This window comes from Mycteria americana, chromosome 9 (genome assembly GCF_035582795.1).
Source record: "Mycteria americana isolate JAX WOST 10 ecotype Jacksonville Zoo and Gardens chromosome 9, USCA_MyAme_1.0, whole genome shotgun sequence".
Lineage (NCBI taxonomy): Eukaryota > Metazoa > Chordata > Aves > Ciconiiformes > Ciconiidae > Mycteria > Mycteria americana.
The window spans coordinates 32,403,167-32,428,830 of record NC_134373.1 but is presented as its reverse complement, the minus strand read 5'-3'; the positions used below and the strand labels follow the sequence as shown (position 1 = coordinate 32,428,830).

Here is a 25,664-nt window from a genome sequence, read left to right as displayed (position 1 = left end):
CATTTTACAGCCCCTCTCGTGCTGCAGGACCACAACGCACTTTGCCATCTTAAACAGTGAGCTGTGACGTGCTGTACCCGTGCGCAGCTGGACAGGAAGAGCTGAAGATAGGAGGAGGTTTCCTTCAGGCGCGCAGGCTGGGGCGTGACGCAGGGGAAGCCCGTGTGTTCCCGGACGGCTTCGGTAGCAGCCGGGAAGGATGGGGTGCCGGGATGTAGCGTCTGCTTGTGCTGTTCCTGACACAGAGCTGCTAGAGGCTGTTTGTTTTACCTTGCCTAAAGCAAGAGAGGTTATGCAGACAGCGGAGGTGCTAAAAATAAGAGGATCTTCACGCTGAAGCCCTATGGAAAAGTCACAGATACAAATTACCTCTCAAAACTAAAATGCAGCAATTCATACAGTCAAATTCAGGAACTATTCATCACCAGCATTGCAAACCATAACCTCAGAGTAGAAATGTAGAAAAGCAAGAGAAGAATATAGCTATCCCAAGAGGAATCTGGCCAGGATATTAGGAATGCAGCCTCCCTTTCCAGAAATCAGCTGGGGGGGTTCCTTAGTTGCACCAACAGCTTCAAAACTGTTCGAACTTCAAACTGAACCTCAAGTCTTAACTTCAAAAAAGTGCAGTTTTAATATCTAACTGCCTCTTAGGGGCTTAGATAGATGGGTGCCAACAACAGAGCCATCAGCACCTACTCATCCATGGAAGCTTTCTATCTAAAAATCCCATTTATCAGCAGAGTCCCAGCAGGACTACAGTATGATAAACACCTCCATGACAAGTCCTAAACTTCCAAATTACCACATTCATTTACTTATCCATGTGTAAAAGTGTGACACTGAAACAGAGAGTTTTCATGAGCATCAATACCTAACCCAACACAATCCAGTACAGCTTTCCCATTTGTGTCTGGACCAAGAATAAACTCAAGTTACTTCAGCACAATAGAAACATTGTGCAGAATTACACAATCGAAATATTGAGACAGTTTCAAGAGACTGAATACAAGATTTATATTCACTCCTACATGCTGAATGCCTCCTATAAGGAGGTACAAGCCCAGGCCGGTGCCTGCCAAAGTCCCGCTGTAACATCAGTGGTGCAGGAGCTTTAAGAGGAGCTATGCAAGGATATGTCCAGACGAGGCATCAGGGACTGATGCTGCAAGAGCCCGTGGCTCTCTGGATCAAGGGTGTGCAAGTTTCATTTACTGTAGCTGAGAGGTGTGGGTGTTTGTAACTGGTGTTTTAAGGTCTTACATAGTACTTATATCCGTAACTCTATAGCAAAGTTAAGGATGAAACTTATGTAAACTCCTGCATAAACTCTTTGGTCATGGAGGATTTTTAAATCATTTTTTCAGATAGTCAACATAAAAAACATCTTTTATGAAACATTATTATGACAGCCCCAACTCCAGACTCTCACCACTTGAAGGGAAACAGGACAGCCAAGAAACTGCAATATGACAAGCATAGTTTTGCCTTCCCCAGCAAAAGATCTGCAACTCTCCACTATCAACACACAGGACAAGCAGGATTGAGGATGGAGAAAATAATTTGTTGCTGTCTGATACAAAAAGCAGATAGGATTGCAATACCAAAACAGCAAACAGTGATGCTCGTGTGGGTTCAGGCTGTGGCAGCACAACATGTGGGTGCCCAAGACCAGTTCAAATCAGGTCATAAAATCCAATTCATCAAAATAACCTTTTAAAAATAGATTGCTACAGTTAGTTTCCTCTGAAACCTAACTGCTTCGTGCTGCTGCCCAAGCCACCGTTTACAGGGTGTCTGCACACCAAAAGGAAAAGTAATGACCAGGGAGGTTTTAATTCAGTTCCTGGAACAGCTCTCAGGGAAAATGCATACATAGACTGGAAGAGCAAAAAGGGAGCCAGGAGAGGAGATCCCTTCAGAAGTCATTAGCTGCAGCTGTTAATGTAGCTGCAAATTAGATAAAAAAAAAAAAGAGCTTAGTCCTGCTTTGTTTGCCTGCACACTTTGCACGCCTGCTAGTTAGGCACCTTAAGTCTGCCCTCCGCGCTATCCTATTAGTTTCAAGATTTTCAGTTTAATCTGTGTAAAGTTTCTGTCTTGTCCGTTTGACATTCAGCTACGTTGTGTGCAGAGGTCACTGCACACCCCCAGAGCAGGACAAGAGGAAAAGGAGTGACAGACTCCCCCATAGCACACTCGTTCAGTTCAACAAGACGGAGGCCCATTTGGATTGGGGACATCTAGAAAACAGATCCAGGGAGCAGGTTTGCTCCTTCTTAAGTCTTTAAGAGCCAAAGGAAGCCTTTGCTGGGGAGCTGCAGCCAGCAAAAAGTAAGGGCTGTGCTCTGGACTGGGGAGCAATGGAGGGGCAGTGGCATTTACAGGGGGAGAGAGCTCCCGCACCTTCTGCAGTCCAGATTGGTGTCCACTGCCTGTGCTATACTTCCCACAGCTTCTGTCTCTAAAGAAAAGAAATACACATATAACTTCCAAAGAGGAAACTTTCCTTGGTCTATATATTCCCATAGGAAGATGCATCATGACTTCCTATTTCTTGTCAGTGTGAAAATTACTCTTCGGACTAGCACTTAATTACAACTCTTTGCAGCCCTCTCATTCACATATTACATGGGGAAAGTTACTGGTAAATACAGGTGGCATGTGCAATCAATTCAGCACTCTTCAAAAGGTCATGGGTATTTATTCTACCTTGGACAATGCCACATTAAGCAAATGGCCCCATTTGGAATAGCGACACACAGGTTTTACATTTGCTAGCTATATTCCAAGAGGAAGAAGTATGAGGAAAAATGAAACCAAGAAAAGGAAATCATATACTACGGTTATAGCTCCGTTAAACTCTGCTGTATGGAACCAGTCAGGAGGTACCTTCCCATGCCCCGCGTAACTAACGCCCACAGGAGACATCCACAGCATAAACTTCATGGCAGAGTGGTGGGCTCTGCAGTGAAAGGGAATCTGGCACTCGTAAAAGACAACAAAAGCAGGATCAGAGCTGTAAATGGCTCCTGACAGCATTCTCTTCATGAAGAGATCTCTGTGAAATATGGAATATATTAGCAAACCTGGGCTGGAAAGCAAAGCATTTTTAGGTAGGTGGAACTTTTTAATAGCATGTCATTAAATCTCTCTTACATTTAGCATTTAATAGATGTAACTTTCACAGCAGCATGCTCATTACAAAAAAGGCCCAGGGGACCCTTCCAAATAGTGAGCAGAACAGACCCAGAGCCCAAGAGCCTCGTTTTGTCGGCATTCAGGTACCACAGTGATGAGCAAAATCATCTAGATGGCTTAACACATTCAATTAGAAATATCCTTACTCTGCTACCAGTCCTCTTTGGCCCTATCCCCATGCAAGTCTGTCAGCTGAACACGGGCCAAAATTTCCGTCTGTGTAAGTTATTGTAGCTCCTCTGCTGTCACTGGCATCGGACCATTTTTATACCAGATGTGGCTCTGACCTACGTATATTTAAAAATAGGGTTAGTGTAATAAAAATCTTAAGACCGTTTGACTGGTTGGTGTGGACATAGGCAAGGTGTGTTAATCCCATTTCCAGGACTAAGGCCAAGATGTACAACCTGTCTGAAGTAGGTCACCTGCATCCATATATAGTGGTTTAAGAAGAGCCGAGCGTTTGCACATCTCTCTGATTTCACCTGTCACTTCAGCCGTGATTTTGACAATCCTACAGTAAAACGGGATTGGCGTGCTTCTCCTGGCCTGCGCCCTGCCGACAGAAGGTAAAGTCACGCAGCGCTTTGTCAGGGTTTGCTCCACCTCCAGGACGTGGGTTTTTCAAGAACAGGTGCACGAAGTCCATACAACCTCAAGAAAACCACTTACTACAGCTTTGTGTCTGATTATCTCCTTTTAATAGATGGGTTTGATGAGACTTCCCTATTCTACACAAAGACTGTGACTCTTTAAGTGTTCCAAAATGCTGTACTAATTCTGTGTATTATTTCTAATTACTGTTATCTCCATTACTATTGCACACCAAGGGGAACTGAGGATGGCTGAGCCAAGCAAAGCAATTATTGTTCATCCTGCACGTCTCGAGCACTGCTTGACTTCTGAGGTGGATGCTGTAGAAACCTGCCTTTTGACTACCCGAGTAAGAACCTACCAGCCATTGGTTTTGAACAATTGCACATGAGCATCGTAAGGCTCCCAGGCACAAACTTCACAATGGAGCTGAAGCTGGATCCAGCTGAAATCAACCCCAATCACAGCAACGAGGTCCAAGCTGCCAGTTACACCTTACCGCACAACTCAATGAAGACAAGCAGCTATTTAAAAAAAAAAAAAAAAACCCCACACACACTTTTCCCAGGATAAGGGCTTTTATTTTTACAAACCCCATTACCACACAGATCAGTTTTAATTGATCTGAACTCATCTAACCAATAGGGTTTTCCCTCTGTCCAATTTTAGTACCAGAGGTGTTTTAAACCAAGCCAGTGTTAACAACTTTCTCCTGGCTCAAATAGTTCAAGATGGTCTCATTAGGAATTTGATAAATAACCTGAAGCAGCAGACAGATTACAGACTAACAGGAATCTGTAATAGATAGGTGACCTATTTAACACCCCAGCTAACTTTCGAGCAGGATTGAGTTGAATACGAGCACGCTGTTAACAGGAGACTCGCACACTGTAGATCTAAGTCCTCGAAGCTCACAAGATCATTACTATTTACCCGGTAGGGCTGACTTGCTCCTTCAGACTAAATTTATCTGAATGCTTCAGACTGACTCTATTAGCATCACTCCTGAACTCTCTGCCTCAGCACAGAAAAGCAGAGCAGGAAAGTTAAATTGCTGCGAACACAGTGGCAGTCAGATCCAAGGAGGCTGGCTCTTCATGACATATTTCTGTGAACAAGAGGCATTAAATGTGAAGCAGAACACCCAAGGATTTTGGCTGTGTGTCTTCACTTCATAGGGAAATGCCTTTTCTCTGCAGCATCAAAGCAAGACAGGCATTTGGTGCAGTCACCATTAAAAGACTGCAGTGTGATAATACTGGTCTTGGATGGCGAGGGGCATCTCCTGGAAGAGAAAACCTTGCTATTTTTCCTGTGCTTTGCAGTACCTCCTATGGCTGCCTTCCCCATTCTGAGCATGGTACGTGCATAGGCTTTGCCTGTTCCCTGCTTTCACTATGTACCCAGCCAAAGTCTGCCAATTTTTTTCTCTAATGTGTCAGAAAACCTACCTTTGGCTTTCCATCCCAAAAGCTACAACTCCAATCAAACCTCTTATTGTCTCATTTCTGTGATTTCCTTTGGCTTCTGACCTTCCCCACACTGGCATCACCCACTTGCCTTCCATGGAGGATGCAGGCTGCAATCCCTTTCTGAGCCAGTGCCCTCCAGCTCTGTAGTGCTCTGCTAGGTAACTTTGTTGCATTCTTCCATGGTTTTTCAGGTTTCCCTACCGTTTTCTCATTTCTTCCCTATTTTTCTGCTTGTATCTTATTCTCAGCCATTCCCTCTGCTCCACACCCAGTGCTAGACTCCGTAACTCCTCTGGCTTGTCCTTCAGACATGTTCAAAAGAAAAGCAAAGCTGAAGACAAGTCTTTGGTTAAATGAACTCACAATCCACTTGACAGCTTTTATCGTAAGCACTTGATGGCAGGGATCATCTTTTTGTTCAGTGTTCACGCAGCACCTGCTTCAGAAGGAACTAATCAGTGACTGAGACAATAATACAAATAATAAACTCTGGTAGAGAACCATTGTAACATAATGACAATATTGTAGGTCCTATAGGAGGATAGCCCTATTGGAAGTTTTATTGCATCCACTCACAATCCTTCCAATGGTCTCCCGCACCTATAGCTTCAAAAGCTACACAGACTGACAGGTACAGTGCTTGAAGGGCCTGCTGAAACCAAAGGCAACCCGCTGAAACTTTTCATCTGGAGTTTCCACTAAACTTGTCCCGTGGGAAAAGACAGTAGTAAACAGTGGAAGAGAAACACAGTCCAGACATTTCCACAGAAAGTAAATCTGCTTCCACAGAGTACTGCATATTTCTTGCTAGCTATTATTTTTAACCTCTTGCAGATTTATTTTTACTACAATTTAAACCTACCTGTTATATGCCATAACATTATTATTATGAGAGACACTAAAATAGCAAAGTATTCTAGGCACTTGATACCATTTTATGAAACAGGGAATTCAAGCCAGTGATGACTGCAGATCACTGTAGCAGCCACCGATGCCCATGACCCCCTTTCAGCCTTACTTCTTACACCTCTTCTGTGGACAGAGGGAAGATGAACAAAAATTGTGGAACTCCCAAAGCTGTGGTGTGTTTTCTCTTGCTCTTTAACAGGGGGGAGCAAAAAAGGAATTAAAATGCATCCAAGGTGATGAACTTCTGCCCACTGCTACCAGGCTGTGGGCACAGCCTTGGGCTCACAGCCCACAGCCCAGAGCCACCGAAGCCACCAGTTAAGCCTACACATCTCATACTGAAAACTACCTGGGATTGACACATACCTTAGAATCATAGAATAGTTTGGGTTGGAAGGGACCTTTGAAGGTCATCTAGTCCAACCCCCTTGCAATGCGCAGGGACATCTTCAACTAGATCAGGTTGCTCAGAGCCCCATCCAACCTGACCGTGAATGTTTCCAGGGATGGGGCATCTACCAACCTCTCTGGGCAACCTGTTCCAGTGCCTCACCACCCTCATCATAAAAAATTTGTTCCTTATCTCTAGTCTGAATCTACCCTCCTTTAATTTAAAACCATCACCCCTTGTCCTACTGCTACAGTCCCTACTAAAATGTCTATCCCCAATCTTTCTTATACGCGCCTTTTAAGTATTGAAAGGCCACAATAAAGTCTCCCTGGAGCCTTCTCTTCTCCAGGCTGAACCACCCCATCTCTCTCAGCCTTTCCTCACAGGAGAGGTGTTCCACCCCTCTGATCATTTTTGTGGTCCTAACCTTGAGGTTTTCATTACATTTTTCACTAAGCTGTTCTAAATAAGCAAAAGTTTGTTTGTGCAAGGGCCTCAGGTTTTGGCTTCACAGTGTATACTCTGTTAAGTCTAATAAAACACATTGAAATAAATAAATTCTGTCTTCGTTAATCAGCTTAGCTTTTCAGTGCTCCAACACTGATGGACGTCTATTCGTATCAAGACAAACTATGGCAGAGCGTAACTTTCCACTCCTGAAAAGCATTGCTGCAAAGCTCTTTGTTTTCAGCTTGGATGCTGTTTGGCACAACAGTTTGACATTCACTTACAAGACTGGTGAAAAATATGCACTGCTAATTTTCCTAAGTGCCATGCCAGCGTCTCTAGGGGCTATGTGTTTGCCCACCTTCCCATACAGTAATATGATTTGCTCCCAGCTAATAAAGCAGACTCCACATCAGCTAAGGAAAGACTTCAGTTAAGGTGCCCTCCTTCTTCGTTACCGAATGATATATTCATGGCAAAGAGCTAAAGTTGATAACATCTTTAAAATACATATTTTCTTTTTCCCTAACGTGGGGGATACAAGCCTATAATCCCTGCAGATCTCTTTCTCCCCCTCTGCCCCCGTGGTTTATCATGTCCAATTAGCCATCTGCCATGCCTGCACTGCCATACAAAGGAAGCCGGCTCTCCTCCACCGCAGCCCATCAGCAGGGCTATTGTCCCGGCTGACAAACAAGAATCAGACACTATTGTTTCCAGCTGACGATGCTGCTCCCAACCTAGGCTGCCAGTTGCCATTAAAACAGCGGGAGAGCCAGGGTACACTCCAGGAGTCAGGAACCACGCCAACAGGGCCGATATTACCGGGGAACCTTTACAAAACTCTTCTCGCTATATATATTCTAATTTCAGGTAAGAAACCATCCTGGGCCAACTACCGCTCTTCATATCGTGGCTGCACCAGAGCATGCCTGACCTACTGCCTTTACTGTTTTACCAAGCGCTCACCTTGCAAAGAAAGGCTCACAATCCCCAGAAGAGAGCAACATCTTGGAGACAAATCTTTCCTTGTAATGATTTTTTTATTTTAAAGGTAAGTCATGTCTTCTGCCACTTCAGCACGGCTTATTACACACACAAAAAAAGTGGTTTAAAAAAACCTGAAAACTCCACTAAGTCTACATGGGTAGCAATTATGCGATGAGGTTAATTTAATTTCTTTCACAAACAACACACACTCACCCCTCTTCCCAAGGCCACTTCACTAACAGAAATGACCAGAGCAGCTGGTCTGCCAGTCACCGAGATGTTAAATTGAAGACCATTTCCTCTTATTACTCTCAGCAAAGCATGATGTGACCTTATGCTAAAAACTACAGTCTGCCTAATTATGGTAGTTTTGTTCCATCAGTGAAACTGAAATGCTGGTTCATATAATTAAGGTTACAAAAAAAGGAATTTCATTTTTAAAATGTTTTAAAGGCAATTTGTTGCCTTGAAGTGGGAGTGCGACAAATTAGGCCTGTAGGTTCGAATGTACTTGTACATTCTCAGTCATTATATATTGTGTAATTTGGGAGAAACAGAAAACACTCCTAGATTTTAGTAACAAAGCCACACATGTTGATAACGGAGAAAGAACTCCAATAAACCACAGTTTATTCTGGGCACTAGTTAATGAAAATTAACAAACAAAATTAATATTTAGATTTAAAAGTAGAAACAGAATTATCTCCTAAGCCCTTGATTGGGAAACAGGAATTATTTAAACTTCAATAAATGTTTTGCATGGTATTTCACACTCCAGCATTGAAGATACATAATTTTAATATACCATTTTGAATCTTCACTGAATAGTTCAAAACAAAATAAATGAAAAGCAACTGAAACTAATGTTATTCCACAGTAATCACCTACGTAACGACTTTCACAATCACTTACAATAGAGGAAAGTCTTTGCCCTGGATTCAAATACTGGGCTCATTCTGAACCAATTCTGAAATACAACATGAAAACGTAAATATTTTGCTGAAATATTACTCCATTCTTAGCACAAAATGCTCTAAATCCCATTTCAACACACTGCAGTCCACACATTGCACAGGTGACTGACTCGAACCTAGATTTACGATTGCCATTGCGGTGCCTGGGCCAAGGTATGTTTACAGTTATATCCCTGAAAACTCCCAAGCAATTCCTCTGAAGTACTCTGGATCTGTGCGACAGTAACACAATCTGTCCCAGAACCAAGTAGAAAAAAAAAACCCTCAAAATATTATGACTTCTTTCTTTTACAGCCCTCCATGCTTTAGGGTTCTCCATTCAGACAATCATATTTGACTTCTCTTTTCGTATCCAGCTTTCTTTTGCAACACGTGTATTGCAATAGTCACTGTTATTCTTGCCAGATTCGCTGGGCAAAATTCCCCCAGTGGCAGTCCTTTCAGTTAAACACAGGCTGCGTGTGCCATGCAAGGCTGTAAGACGGGAGTTGTTTATCCAAAGAAATATTAAAAGCAGGACACCAGTCCAAATCAAACAAAAGCACAAATACCTCTAAGTTGTTTCATGACTTACTTTAAGTTCCAACCATAAAATGCACAGCGCTATGGGTTTATAAGGCCTAATACTCCTTAAGTATTTTCTTTGATATAACTATGAAGTACTTAAAATACCACTGGGTACTGTATGGTATGTGTCGCCATGGAGCAATAAAGCTGCTATACATCCATAACCAACCTTCCTAGGGACCATAAGGTCACAGCAGCTGAAACAACAGAATACTTCATCCCCAGCCTTCAAGAGGCCGAGAGCACCTGTCCAGCTGGAGGACTCCCCAGCGGGCTCTTAACACGAGGGTGCGCTTGGAAATTAAACCAAAAAAAAAAGCCCACCAAACCCATCAAAGTTGCTCCCATTTCTAAACCCTCATGTTTCCCCAGCAGGTTATTATTATGGGACGTGATAAAATACACTATGGGAGGCAGGTGGTGGGAAAAAGCGATAGTTATATTTGCCTGGCCAAGTTGGATGCTCGCTTGTATCCGTGCAGCTCATCATCCCAAGACACACATGGTCATCTAAGGCAGCATGCAAAATGGTCTACACAAGCACTAGGAGGGTTGTACAGGGCTCCTCTTTGATGACTTTGGGATAGCAGTTTTCTTCTTTCAGAGTTTCAACCCCAAAACACAGCATAGGCAACAGGTTCCCCCCCAGCCAATAACTTCTGCAGGTTACCGTATCGAGCCTCAGGGCATTGCCTGTGCACTTACTAACGTCTGTGCTATAAGCTTATGTTCCCTATTGCACCCTGACATGGAAATCAAGGATTGTGAACTTCAGTACATACCAGCTCTGGAAGGAAGCTGGGTGTGAAAGGCCTCTTCCTCTGGAAGTAATTCCGTTCAGCGTTAATTGAATTAGTATCAAATAGAATAAATATCTTCCTACCGGCCTATAACACAATGCAATCTCATCCAGAAGAAACACATTGTAAATGACTATCAGATGTCACCCCTGTTGCCCTGTATGTACTTCTGAGTGAGGAGGAAGGAAGAAGTATGGGACAGAAATGCTTTTCTGAACATAAATCACCAATTTAAATTGCTCCCTTCCGGGATCAGACAAAAAGAGATCCTTCCTTTTTGTCACAAGACCCCACAAATCAGCAGGTTCTGCCCCATTTCTGAGCAGCATCTGCAAGGCAAGAGGGGGAAGAGGACAGTCAGCAGTCACACCAAGACCTCTTGATTCACCTACACGTCCTTTGCCATGTCTACGTGCCAATTCCTGGACTAGCAGAGCTCCCTCAAGAGTCCTGAGGAGGAGGAGATGGGACAACAGCAGGGCAGAGTCACACGGCCTTCCCCGTGCACTGGGGTACCCAGTGACAGAGGCTTGGGAGGATCTGGGTCCCCACACGTAGTGAGATAACCATCCTCCTCCCCCACGTCAGTCACATGAAAACACACCTACATATTCCTGACAGGGTCAGAGGTCAAAGCCTCCAGAGAGCGGTACAGATTTTAATTAACAGCATCACCTTAAAGAACACAGGAGCTTTCCAAGTGGTAGGCATAACCCGACAGTCTTTTCTACAACACAGCCTCCTTTATCAGCACACATTACCAGACCAGGCCTTATAAATTATAAAGTCTCAAGGTGAGGAAGCCAGGCATCATGCAAACACCTCACCCCCAGTGACAACTCGGTTGAATCAATTTAACTGCTCTACAAGGAGACACTTGATTCCATCAACCTCAAGGAGCACTTCTCTGCAGACATCATTTCAAGCACATCTATTGATCAAACAGCCTGGCCACTGCCAATCATTTTAAAGTTATTTAGTAGCGGAGCTGCCAGTCACTCATGCACAAATGAACAACACTGGAAGTATAACCGGCTGGTGGAAAGCAGAAAGCAAACAGAATAATTCATCGCAGTCAAAGGAGATGGAACAATATCAATTTTCAACTCACGCACAGGAAGTATCGATGACAAAGTCAGCATCTTCGTATCAGACATAATCAATGTTATACTTAAGTGCCAGAAAAATAAATTAGAAAATAAAACTGTACCTGCTAGTGGATAAGAAATATTGATGATTACCCTGGCCAGTAATTGGTAGTTTGCTAAATTGTTCTGTCACTGACCTCTATAAATATTTAAAATTTTGGTAAAGGATTTCCTTATATGTTTCACCTCTGCTTCCAAAACACACTGCAGAAATTCCTGCAGCTTAGGCACAAAGGTAAAGCTTTCCCTCTGTGTCTGTATCCAAGGGATATCTATCATTTGTCCACTTTGTAAAGTGACTTTATATTTGAAACAAGTATTTGGATTCAGTTCCATGCAATGTAAAAGTCTCGGTACACATTTAATATAGACTACTGAGAGTTCCAGAGAACTTGCTCATATTTTATCTGTCACCAAAACAGACATAAGAAACTTAATAAGGCATACCTAGGCATAGATTTGGTTTCTTCCTCAAACACAAGCTCAAACAGAAGCAATAGATGTCACACAAATTACTGCCTCCATTCAGCAGCCGGTGTTACCCCAGAAATCAGAGCTGGAGACTGCAATAGTCATTTCTGCCCTTAAAGTCCCTCTGCCTGTTAATTTTTATCCCCATTACGTAGAAGATATTCTCTAAAAGACTGAATTACTCTCTGCATATATCTGATGGTGAAAATTAGAATAGACCCTACCCTGCCTGTCTCCAGGGGGGCATAACTGACTGCCAGCATCGACCACACAGGTGTTAAATCCACCCTTTTCTTCAAACTCATTCCTAGTTATCATCAGCGTAAGCACCAGAACAGACCCTCCTTTATTACCTCATGTTAATTCCTTCAGTTTTGCTTTTCAGGTACAGCTCAGAGAGCTGCTGTCTCGGTTGTCATCGCTGATAAGGGACTGCCACCTCCGAGTGTTTGGGTGCTGCTGGGGGAGCCGCTCCATGCACGGCGCCATTCCCAGCATCAGCCTCCTCTGCCGGTACCAGGGAGCAGCCTATCGATCCTCCTGCTCAGTGCAAAGCCCAGCTGGCTGCTAAAAGCCTCTGACTGAGAGATATTAGTTGTTTGGACTCCATTTTTTTCACTGAGAATAATGAGTTCATGCTTTTCTGTGCAGTAGCTATGAATTTGGGAAGAGTTTAGGCAGTTTAGTGTACGCTTGTGCTATTGGAGCAGCTAATCTTTAAACCACATAGATTCATGTTTTATTTGATGTGAATGTACAAGGGCATGTAAGCCACAATGGTTATGCTTTACAAATCCAGAATACAAGTCAGGATAGAAGGAATAAAAGAAAAAAGGTAGTATCAAGGGAAAGTGGGCGCTAAGTCAATGCAGGTCTCTGCAGCTATTACAAATCAGACCCTATCTCACAGTCCTTACTCAGGCAAGATTGCCATTGACAGCTGAAGAGAGGAGCGGGAGAGTCAGTTGTGTCCTGTCTACAGTTGTTCTCCTAAGCCCCACATCAGCCGTTCTCTCTGCCATCCATTAAAACCAACTTCAGACAGGCACAACAGCAGCGCACAAACCCCAGAAGTGAACGGTGCACAAACAACGCGGGAAACCAACAGTGAATTTCACACGAGCCCTGCCTGCTCTTGTGCTTTTTCCCCATTTCTCAGTGATGTTGCCTGGCCGTTGTAACAGCCGACGATCAAAATGAATTACTAATAGGTGGGGGTTTTTATGTCATCTTTTTGGACACAAGATGCTACATAACGGCGCAGAAACAAGAATTTCCTTCGATGAAGTTTAAGGTAGACAAGACAACCATTGGGGATGGCCTATGCATACATGCTTCAGTGCAAGGATGTGGCCTAGGCATCTCTTCTAGGCCCAGGTTCCTGTGATTTTGTTTCCTCAAGAAGCAGAAGAGTTAGGAGACTTTCTGAAATCTCCAGGTTAAATGTGTAAGGCAGATGACAAGTGTATCCATGGATCTACAGGTGAAATTTCAGGTGAAGGAGGCAGATTGAGAGAAATGTCTAGTCACATGGCTCCCTGTGCTTTTTCCTCATTCAGGAATACTTTTTTCATATAAGCTAGACAGACTCTCTCCAAATTCAATGCTGCTAACGTGCTTATGTTGAGAAGGCAGTGTCACAGAGAAATGATTTGGCTTTGGGTGAAGGAGGGGAGAGAGAAGAAAAGGTGGGGGGGAACCTTAATTAACAGGTTCCTTTTAAAAGGAAAATTGGTGGGTCATTTTTCTGTTTTTAAACAAATCTGTCATTGCTGAGACTTAGGAAATTAGCTTGTAACCAGGTAGGCTATCAACAGGCAAATATCCTATGGCTTAATGGCTTGGGGATCACAAGATACACACAGCCAGACCTTATTATAGTTATCCTCTAGATCAAAGGGTTTTCACATAAGTGGGGTGCAGTCTACCATAGCAGGGAGCTGCTGCAGGCCTTCAGGATTTTACTTCCTTAAAGTTTTGGTGATTACATAATTGGGTTTTTGTAACTGGAGCTCAAAGCTCTTGTGTGTAGCTAATGAGCAGGTAGAAGGAGGAAAACAGCTGAAAAGCAAAGTCTTGACAAACAGCTGTAGCAATAAGTGTCAGTCCTAGCCTAAAAGGGTCAATCCCCTTATGAAACAAGCATTTAATCCTTTACAATTTTTAATTAAAAATCTACCAAGCTGCCTATAATACTTTCTTAAGATTTTGTCGGGGGGAAGGGGGCACAGACCACAAGTTGTTTCAGTTGCAATGTCGATCCCGTACAAAGCCACGTTTCAGAGCTGAGGGCTCCCACACAAACAGCACCTCACAAACGGGTGGAGCAGTGGGGACCCCAGCACATACCCGTTGCCCAGAGAATTTAATTAACCACTGCATCATTAGCAAAGGCTCCACGCCACGCTCTGCTGTAGCCCAGCTACACTTCTGCTCCACTTCAGCATCCTCTGAAACGGGAGAGCCGAAACACACGGCTCCCACCCAGCCCCGAGACACTTTGCGAGCCCGTCCCCGCGAGGTCAGCATCCCCGGCCGGCAGCGGGGCTGCCCGGGACGCCGCTGCCCTCGCTGCCCACCCGAGGGCGGCAGGGGCAGCGCCCGGCGCTTCGCCCGGGCGCACCGGGGCGGGCAGGGCAGGCAGCCGGCTCCGCTCCCAAATACCGGCCGGTACCCGGGAGGCCGCCGCCGCGGGCTCGGCGGGGCCCAGCCGGCGCAGCCTGCCGCGGGGGCGACAAGGCGGCGGCTCTCCCCAAGCATCCCCGCGGGGCTTTTGTGTCTGCCCGGGGCGGGGGCCCGGCCGGTCCCCTCCCGAGGCGGTCGGCGGCGGGAGCGCAGCCCCGCGGTAGCATCCTCCCGCAGGCGGGAGGGGAGACCCGGGGCACGGGCGAGCCGAGGGGCTGCGGCGGACAAAGCGAGGAGGCAGGCGGGGACCCCCTCCATTCCATTCCGTTCCCTTCCCCTCCTCTCCCCTCCCCGCGGCTCCGCTGCCGGCGGTGCCCGCGCCGCCGCCGCCAGCCCCGCATCCCGCGGCGGAGGCAGGGCCCGGCGCTGCCCCGGCCCCTTCCCCGCGGCTCCCCTACCTGTTCGGAAGAAAGCATCCACCTCGGAGTCGGGGACAGCGCCTTCCTCCGCCGCCCCTTCGGCGGGATTCATGGCTGGGGGAGAGGCGGCGGCGAGCCCGGCGGCTGGTAATATCCAGTGAGTTAGGGAGGAGGAGAGCCGAGAGAGAGAGAGAGAGAAAGAGGGAGGGAGAAGAGGAGGGAGGGAGGGATGGAGGCGCGCTTAGCAGCGAGCCCAGCCGAGCGCCGCCCGGATCATCCCTTCCGCGGTGCCTGCGGGGCGGCTGCCCCGGGGCTGGGCTGCGCTGCCCCCGGGCTGCGCTGGGCTGGGCGGCGCGGCCCGGGGCGGGGTGCCGGTGCCGAGCCCCGCCGCCGCCGCCGGCCCCCTCCCCTCCACCCGCTATTGTTCCGACCTGCTCCGCTCCGCTCTGCTCCCCCCCGCCGCCGCTGCCCCTCGCCGCGCTGACAGCCCAGCCCGGCCCGGCCCCCGGCGGCCGCCCCCGCCGCTCCCTACCGGCACTTCCTGAGCCAGGCCGGGGCGCCGGCCGCGGAGGCTGCGGCGCCCCCCGCCGCCGGGGCAGCCCCTCCGCGGGGCGCGGCCGCTCCGCGCAGCAGCGCGCCCCGGGCGGGGGCGGGGGCGAGGGCTCGGGTCCAGCTGCTGCCGGCGGGCCGGGCACAGGTGCGGGCATGGGCGCCCCGGCGGGGGGGATTTTTTATTTCCCGCCCCTGTGCGCTCCGCAGCCGCGTTGATGCGCTCCGCCGGGCTGCACCGCTGCCATGGCTCCCGGCTGGTGAATAAGCGCGGGGGCACGGCACGGCGCAGCTCTCGGCTGTCAGCTGGGCAGGTACTCGGGGGGAGAAAGTGAACGCCGGTGTGGTTACAGGGAAAAACGCTTCTGTGGGTTGGGGTTTGGTTGGGGTTTTTTTTTGTTCATGGGCTGTGGGGCACGATCGCTTTGGAAGCGATCAGTGAAACTGCATGTTGTTGCAGGTATGCCTTCATGTTTTATTCTTTACAGTCCTAGGCGACTAGAGAGCCAAAACGGAGTTTGAAAAGCCAAGACCCTGGTCCCAGCTCAGACATTGATTCAGCTAGCTAAATGATTTTTATTTCTCTGCTGTAGCTCCAATATTTGTGATTTGGGACAATAATTGTTGTCTCAAAAGGAGTGCTGTGAGGAATACTTGTTTGTACTTTGTTAGCAGCTGTGTTAAATATTATTCCCTGAGCCCAGCTATCAAGATTTCAAGCACAGACAGGCAGAGATGATAGACAGAAAGACAGATGTTTGCCATTTGGGCACTTTCTTCTCCTGTTCACCTATTTGAAGTCTCACCAGCTCCTCATTCTTCTATAATCGCGTAACAGCTCTAAAACTAGCATCCTGCTTAAGGGGAAATGTTGCTGTTCCACCTATTCAAAACACTGTTGTAAAACAGGAGTGTTACCCTCACACCTCACAGTTGTTAGTCTTTGCTACCTCTACCCTTAGAAAGCAAAAGCAACTCTTGGAGTAATCCCCCCTCTGGCTGCAGGACCCCTGGATAACCCATCCTTGCTGCAAAATCGCATCTCCCACTCTCAAGAGCAAGAGTCTTTTAGCCAGCATGTCCCCGTGCCCTCAGTGTTGTTATCCTGTAGGGGTAATGCCCAATCACCACTCTTTTGCCACTGAAAAACTCTGATGTTTAAGGGACTCTATACGGGCACAGGAGGAAGGCAGCTGTAGAAGATGAAGACAAAACATCTCTGGGAACCTGGTCACCGCAGGGGGACTCACTGGAGTGCTTGGAAAGAGCTAAGTATCAGTCTAGTGCATCTCAAGAAAGAAAATACTCTGAACAGCAGAAATCTCAGAGCCAGCTGGTTGTAAGTGACACTGTTTGGATCAGATCTCAATCTGTCAGGTAGGTTAGCAGCTGAGGCTGGCAGAACCTTTCCTGTTTCAGCCCAGAATATTTTAGACAACAGAGGAACATGGGTTTCCTCCATCCGATCTCTTCTCAATAGAGCGTAGAGGAAGGCTGGGTTTGGATGTATGCTCACTGACTAGATATATTGCACTTGACAAAAGGGCTGAAACTTTCCCTGCAGAAACTTAACTGTCAAAATGGCATTGACCAGGCAGGCTGAGCACAGAGATCCCAGTCACATCTTCTCCGACCTTACTGTTTACTACTGGAACTGAAACGGAATTGAGAAGCAAATCATATGTCATGCCTGGGGACTGCAGAAATAAGAGCAAACATCCTATAGAGATCTATCTAGCATTTAGTTTCCCTCTGGTTGCCTTATTCCCTCCCTTCTGATCTCTGATCTGCTGCCCATTTCCCAAGCCTAACACCAGCTGTTTTTAACTGAAGCCATTTACCTTTTTATGCTTATGGATAAAAAGGGTCATTTCACAACTATCTGCAGAAAATGTCAACACAAAAGCTACGTCTAGGCTGCCGAAGCTCATTGCAGACCTCTGTGCTGCCTCTGAGCTCACCTCCTTAGGACAACCAGGATGCCAGGACCACCTCCATTCCAGGAACGCCAGCAGCAGGGCATTACCACAGTACAAGCACCTGATTACTATCAGTCTTTCAAGCACCAGACTTTCTTCAGTGACCATTCACCTCTTCTTCCACATCACATCACAATGCAGAAAAGCCTTCCATCTTCCAGGCATAAGCAAGCTGCATCATTTCAAATCCCATCTCAAGATCTCAACTCTGAATATTCACTGCCCACAACCCAGATTCCCTCCTTAACCCTTATTCTCCCCCAGACTCTTACATACAGATTGATTTGTGAGTGTGGGCTAGAGCATTGGTAGGTGGGAAGAATATGTCTTCCTCGTGAAGCACTTTGAATCCACTCAGGATTTGGTACAATCTGGTGGTTTTAAAGTCAAAGCATTCCTCCTTCAGGAGCATCCTTAGAAGCTAGACAGGAGTTACCTGTAAGCAGGGAAGGTTTAGCATAATCCAAAGAGAATTAATGTTGTCAATGACAGAGAAATTTATATTCCCCTTTCATTATGAACCCTGCAGGCATGGCCTACAGCATCCATTGTAGAAATCATATAGGCTACAGAAAACATCTTTGTCTGTATAACCTGCAATCAAATGTGTTAGAAAATGCTGAGGGAGGGAGAGCAGTTCATTTAGCTGACCTGCCATCCTGATACCTACATGGATTCCTGGTTAATGATTAAACAAGTTAAGGCACTTATATTTAACCATATAAAATACTGTTATCTTCTGAAAACAAACAATTTTTTTCTTCTTGGAACAACTTCATTAGAACAAGAATGGTCCCAGATCTCTCATAGTTTGAAACAAATGGGAATTTCATCTTTTTAAAGAATAAAGGTGTTTGGAAGTTTTTTTATCCAGTTTCATTAAAGTAGATCAAGACTTAGCCATGCATTTTTTGTTGCCCATCTCTTCTGTGCAAGACACAGCACGTTTGTTCTTCTGTGCTTGCATCTCCACTGGCCAGGGAAGCCCAGCACAATATATTCACTGTTTTCATGGCATTATCATTGAAGCAACAGTCCTGCTGTCACATTTTGCACACACCTCTCATATGCACACAGCATGGCAATGCAGGACAGGGAGTACCACATTCAGATATCAGTAAATTTTAGTGCAACCCCAGACATTAAGTGAGCTACTATTTTTATTAACATTGCAAGCAGAACAGGGCTGTCACTGTAAAATATCATTAACAACTAGGAAGCACCACCATGACTACAGTTCAAGTCTTGGCAACAAGTTTACGGTTTTTGTTGTTCAAAGAAGAGCTGTTAAATATAGAATGAAATACTTTCTGCAATGTATAATTCACTTTTTAGATATAATGCTGAAGGCACCTACAATTTCCTTGAAAAACAAAACACAAAAAAAACCCCTGTAGAATTACGTAAGCCAAAATGCACTAGTTTCACTGACAGACACTGCTTTAATCTTTTGCATGGCTCTACTTGACAAATACCTCAATCCATACCAAACAACTTAGTTTAACTAGGTACGAATGTTTTTATTTGTGACAGCCCCTAAAGCTGCTCAAAGATCAGAAACTGTCACATGGGCTTTTGATTTAAGCCTTCTGCTACAGTCAAGTTTTCCAATGGGATGGCAATTGGTGGCATCTGAGATGAAACATTTTTTAGCTAAATCTCATGAGCTTGCAAACTATAGGATGGGAGGAGGGAGAAGAATTTGAACAAGAAATCAGTAAAATTCATCCTTCCAAGACAGCAGATCCAAGACAGGAGAAATGTGTTTGAAGGCTCTAGGACAGTTGCACTGCTGGAAACAGTACAGCACTCCGAGAAAGCACATGCAACGTGGGTGTCCTGCACAAAGGATCAGGAGTCAAGTGCTGCAAAACACAGTATGCGTGCCAAGGGTTCTCATTCAAAAAGGGACAGGGAGAAAAACCATCCTGCCAGGCTCAACAGACAAGCTGTAGTCTGCAAGGTGCTGCAGAGACCGTTATTTGTGCAGAAAGTCCCTCCCTTTCAGTGCCACAGCAACGTCAAAATACAGAGTGTTAATAGGTAGGATCAAAGAGAAAACCCGAACAGCAGAGCAGGAAAACATAAGTCTTAAAAGCACCTAAGGCTGCCTTGTTAATAAGTTATTTGCAGCTACATTCTGGGGTATGTGAGAAGAATTTCTCACACCCAGAGACCTGTTCAGACCTATGTCTAGGTATTAGAGTTGAAATTACTATGCTCTTAAATGGGGCCAGGTGCAGGGGGTGGAAGTTTCCATCCGTATTTTAGACTATTAGGAATGCTGTGAGGGAAAATCTGCAAGTCCCCAGAAACACTGTGTGAAGAGAAGCCTCTAGGGCAGGATGGAGGAGGCAGAAGGCATGTTTCATATGCTTAGACTCAAATGCCCACATATACGCCAAAGATTATTTGTGTGCTCAGTAGACAGCACATGCACATCGAGGTTGGCTTTGCAGCACCCAAATATACATTTACACACGTAGGTTAGCTCTACCCTTTGCTCAGATGTGGAACAGCTGTATGGGCAGGCATAGAGCAAGCTCTAATCCCATGCCAAAGCCCTTGTCCCAGCATCATCCCTGCTATTGTTATCCTCCCTGTCTGGATCAAAGCTGAAGTGGGAATGTCTACTCAGTTACCATCTAGTCTCCTGCTTCCAGAGTCAACATTAGTTTCAATTTCCCTTAACTTGGACAGAAAGCTGAGCAATAATCACTCCTCTCCAGAAATACCACCCCATCCAGAAGAAAGTGATAACAATTATCAAGACAATTTTAAAAATACAGAGTAGTTTTATCACTGTGGCAATGCAGAGGTTTCCTATCATCAGCAGACAGACAAATGTGCCTCTTCCATAAGATACAGAACTGCATTTGCCACTCTGGCCACAGAAGCTTAAACTGAATTAGCAGCAAGCAGAACAGCTGATGCATCCAAGAAGATACAGGTCTTTCTCTAAGTTTACAGATATGAATCTGGAAAGAGTCAATAGTAACCGAAAATCCTTTTCTCCCCGGTAACTATTTGGATACATTTGTTAAATAAGTTGCTAGTGCTAATGGATCACAGATTCTGTTAACTAATTAAAAAAAAAAAATCTAATCACAAAGGTGGTATCCCTCAGCCAGGCTCCGTTTGCTACAAGCAGGGTAGAAAAGAGAAGCTTGTGTTCGCCAAGTGTATGCTGTACTTTTATGTACATGAAGAACACCAGTCTTAAGCACTGTTAAGCTGGAACATTTTATTCTAACTAAGTTTCCAGCAAACATTTAATCCTGATTCTGCAATTTTGCCAGATTCTTAGCGATATTGAGCAGTATTTATTTACCAGGAGCTCCTAAACTCCATGCAACCTCCCAGGCAAGTTCTGCTCAGTGCAGAAAGAGTTACATAACTAGACCAGAAAAAAGAAGTATGAAATATTGAAGTGTTTGGGGAAGAATGTAAATGTGCATAGTAGCTATTCAGAAAACAAATTTTAAGGTGAAGCATGCATTAAAATTAAACAGTGTCTACTACTTTATTACCACAAGCATTCATTTCAGTGCACTTGTAGGATACTAATTTCACACATGGTTGGACATAAATAGTAACCCATTTTCCATTTCACCAGTATAAATTAGTGTGAGAAAGAAGTTTCGTCCTGGGATAAAAGAAAAGTAGCGGTGTTGTATGCAAAAACTAAAACAATGTGAGCTTAGTTTATATTTTTTTATAAAAAGTTAGAAAACTAAATGGTTGGATCTCTAAATTCATTATTTAGGCTTTGGATTCTCCTTAAGAAGCCCTAGTAAACCTAAAATTAATCAGCTAACACACTAAAAGTATCCTTAGGACATCAAATGCTTCATGCATTCCTATTGAATCAGGCAGTGTCATCTTTGACAACCTTTCAAAATCCCCTAGACCTCCCTACTACAAACTATACTATACAGTCCTCATAAATCCTGCCAGCAATCTTTACGGACCCTATACCTGGCAGCTGTTTATCCTGCTCAGTGCTTTACAATATCTATAACACTGAAAATGTACATTGTAATGTTCACACCAGACTCCACCCAGCAACTGGAATGTCTTTTCCTGAATTACCCAAATGAATAAGGTTAATCAAATAATGTTTGTTTTGTCTTTAACTGAACATCACAGTATTGCTCATGTAACAAATTTGGTTAAGTCTTATCTGCAGAGCCTTACATGAGGAACTGTCACAAGATGCCCCTCAGTTGTTTTTTTTGTGGTGGTTTGGATTTTGTATTTTTTTGAAAACAGAACTAGTGTTACTGAAGGCAGCAATCAGTAAATTACTGAGGCCAAATCTGATGCACCGGAGTCGTTCAGTGACTTTGAGTTTTCACCCACACTCCTGCAAGCACACACAGCCATTCTTTCCACTAGATCTCAGGGGCAGTCATAACTCTTCCTGACACCAGGAGCAGGGGTCGGTTATTCAGCGTCTCCCTGCTTTCCAGTTACTACTTCTCTCCAGAGAGCTTTAAGAGTCTTGCTAAGCAGATCTCCTCTTCTGCCACTTCCCCCAGATATCTTTTCAGCCTGGCTTACAGCTATGGCTGAAGAGTTTCCAGATGTTCTCCTTCATTTATTGTCCTTTTGGCTTTTTCTTTTCCACCTAATAGCAGGTCTCCTTTCTCTGCTGCCTATAAACAGAGGTTCACAAGGATGGAGAGTAGCTCCAGCTTCCTCCCAGTATTGCTTGCTACAGGCAAGTGTGAAGGAGGGAAGGTGTTGGGATACTGGAAGTGCAAGAGAAGCATATGTGACTGCAACCAAAGAGTAGTAACTAGGCAAGGAGGAAGATGTGTCTAGCCACATCCTTGTGCTTCCTGGCCCCCCTGGGCTGAGGGCTAGCCTTCCACCCCACTCTGCTATGATTACAGTCCTGGCGCTTAGCTGCTCGCAGTGGTACTTCAGATCTCACACAGCTCAAAGCCCAACTTAGCTCTGAACTTTAAAAGTAGGTCTCTACTGCCACCACATCTTGCTCGGGGTATCTTACACTTTCCATGCATTAGAAGGTTAGGGGTGGATTCCCATGGTTCACAAGGAGACCTAGACAGATAGACAGGGATAGACAGACAGACAGACATGGGCATATGATATATTGGAGATTCCTGATGAGGTTTGTGCCAGTTCCGACAACTGCAGATATTAATGTTTTGCACCCTACAAGATATGCTTCAGCAGCAGAACATTCAAGGAAGAACTTCAGTATCACAGAGAGGCCCAAAAGCCTCTGTATAATTTGGGTTTTCAGTACAAATTACCACTTCGATATTTGTATTTTTAGTTCCAGTGCTGATGGGACCAAGATTCAGGCAGAACTGCAGATCTGGTGTGCTGAGAGCTTAGAAGGAGATAAAATTAGGAACCAGATGGGAAGTCACAGATGATACTGTTCCGCAGAAGGGACAAGACGGTATCTGGAGATACTATTTTCAAAACAATATTGTTCCTAGCCACTGTGACACTTGCTCTGAGAGGGAGGTCATTTACATGACAGCAGGTAAGGCTGACATACTTTCTGCAGTAGAAGAGCTGCCTTAAAGGTAGGTATTTCTACAGCCCAGTCTGTCAGTCTGATAGAGGCTGGTATCAAAATTGCCCTCCAGGGAAGCTGTGCTATAAATTCTTAAGGACCACACATGATTCTGAGTATCTTTGAAAACATAATGCCTCACAGCTGCTGGAGCTGAAGTACTCCCTTCCTTCAAAGGGTAAACCTTCAGAGGTCATCTGGATCTGTTTAGAAACACTGATATCTGCTAAAAGGAAGCTCTCTGTATCATTATGACTGATATGATGAATCTAGAAACTGTACACAAGTACCAACCATCTTCCTTTCTTTGACTATGTCATGTCAGCTCTTCCCTGTACTCTGGTGAACATCTGGAAGAGACCAAGCCCATGCTATGCTATGTTAGCACACTTTATTTCACAGACAGCACTAGACAGCTCACGCTCCAGAGCTGCAAGAACACAGGCCACCTGGCTACCAAGATCCAGCGTCTTTGGACCAAGCCTCTTTGGTCCTGGTAGAACAGGGTTTTTTACTAGCAGACCTGGTGTATAACGCAGTCAGAAGTCTACAAAGGCCTTCATACACTATCTTGCCAGTGATTAGAGAAAGCATAACTCATTTCATCAGGACTTCATTTCCTGTGTACAGCTGTCTGGGGCAGAAGCACGGAGCTCAGGGTACCAAACAAATACCCAGAAAGAGAAGGCTGGGCAACCTTTCTTGTTTCAGTGCAAGGCAGAGTTGGGCTAATACCAGTTTTTAACATCTAATAAATTTGCTGTAACACATAGCTTTGGTAAAACTGACTGAAACAATTCTGCTAGAAATAACAACAAAGAATTCAGAATGTTTTGCTTTCAAAATTTGACATTTTGACTCTCTATCTGAAAATGGGGTTTTTTGCTTCGGAGACTTTTGTTTTAATTGGTTGGCAGTTAAAGACAAGCCCAGTATCCTGAAAGTGAAACAAATACAGGGTGCCTGTGCAGCTCTAGCAGTTATGGCTACTGGAAAAACTCTGAACCTGCGTGTATGCAGTATATGCTCAGTGATATGCAGTCTGGTATGTAGCCAAAGAAAAAACACTTCTACTCCAGTGCCAAAACCAGAACAACAAATATATATTAGGTAGAAACAAATATTGGGAGTAAGGATTCTTAGATTCTAATCCAAGGTTTCTTTATGCTGTGAACTGTGACCTTCCAGAGAACAATTACCTCTCTAAATAATAATTAACCTATCTGAAACAGGGCTATAGTGTATTCTTACCTTCAGGGAAAGGCTGAATTCATTATGGTTCAGTGAAATATTCTTAGGTCTACAACTGAATGACACAATACTTCAGGGTGAATTTTACTCCAGTGAGAAGCCTTGGCGGACCCTTTGCACAGAGTTGAATTCCACATTCATATTTATGGTGGGTGGTATAGAGCTATAGCAGGATATTTTGGTGCCCAAAACATACATGTTCCCCTTCCAGCTTCTGTTTACTCCTCCCAGCTAGCACTGCAGGCACAGTCTGGGCCACAGCTACATTGGCCCCCATTTGCTCACAGGAGCAATGCCCAAAAACCAGCCACCTCTGCTCCAAGCCTGATGTTCTGCAAGTGCTAAATAATATTCGATTGCAAGTCCTGCCAGGAGAAGCTTTTATCTCAAAGATAAATCTCTTCATCAGTTATAAAATGGAACAGCACAACATGACAAATGAATTTAAGATTCAAATGTCAATATTGTAAACATAGGCGGCTTTCCTAGGCAACAGAAGTAAACACTGCAGTCATTATTATAATTCACGCAGTCAAATATCGTTTGAAATCCATGAATTCGTATTTGTTTATATGCAGTGGCATTTTAATCCTTTTATTTTAATCTCTTGCCAAGGCCATCCTTCCTGTTCCCTTTATATACATGTATGTATACACGCATATTGGGCTGATTCTCCCGCAGTTGATGGAAAGGAGTTTCACACACACTTTTTTTTTTTTAAAGTGTGGGGAACCAAATTAAAACTAATTTTTGCAATGAAGATTAAAGTTCTTTACTAAATATTTTTCTTTATTTACCAATGGCTATTATCTTGTCTAACATATTAGACTATATAGGTTTTCTATGCCTTGTATCTGCAACGCTGGCACACCAGCAGCATTTAGTTTTAGTCAGTAGTGTACATAAGTGTCATAAGTCTATTATTAACTGTGGAACTGGAGTAAAATCCCAGGCCAGTGAAATTAAAAGCAAAAGTCCCTCTAAGATCAAGGAGACCAGATTTCATCCAAATGCATTCCAGTCTGATCAGTATAAGGTGTTTTTATTGCTGAAAATCCCAGGTTCAAATACTACTATCAGCACAACTCATCATCCATTTAGATTGTGAAACTGGAACTAATCTTAGGAAGTTTAGTCAGGAACAATTTCTCTTATTTGAATTAAAATAAACATTTGTTGCATTCTATATGTTTTCAGTAAAGGGTATTGTTCAGAAAATTATCCTTCCACTCTGTACTAATGTGGTCCAGGATGTCCCCCACTACTTTCTTCTGCATCAGCTGTTAGACCTTGCACTACCCACGGTAACACCAAGTTCTT

At 44.7% G+C, this 25,664-nt stretch overlaps 1 protein-coding gene across 6 annotated transcripts in view; it reads right to left on the bottom strand.

The window, feature by feature from the left end:
- KALRN (kalirin RhoGEF kinase) overlaps positions 1-15,753 on the bottom strand; it is a 534,707-nt gene extending 518,954 nt beyond the window's left edge. For 2 of the 6 annotated variants that reach the window (XR_012777086.1, XR_012777087.1), the window contains exons 1-2: positions 15,541-15,677; positions 15,048-15,152 (exon numbers count right to left, since the gene is read on the bottom strand). Coding sequence is in view for 4 of the 6 variants with exons in the window: in XM_075511732.1 (XP_075367847.1) it covers positions 15,048-15,152; positions 15,541-15,715 (280 nt within the window). In the remaining 2 variants the exon portion in view is untranslated. Of the gene's footprint in view, positions 1-15,047; positions 15,153-15,540 lie in introns of all 6 variants that reach the window. The other 4 variants (XM_075511732.1, XM_075511728.1, XM_075511729.1 and 1 more) reach the window with 4 other exon arrangements.
- Between the last annotated feature and the right edge of the window lie 9,911 nt (positions 15,754-25,664).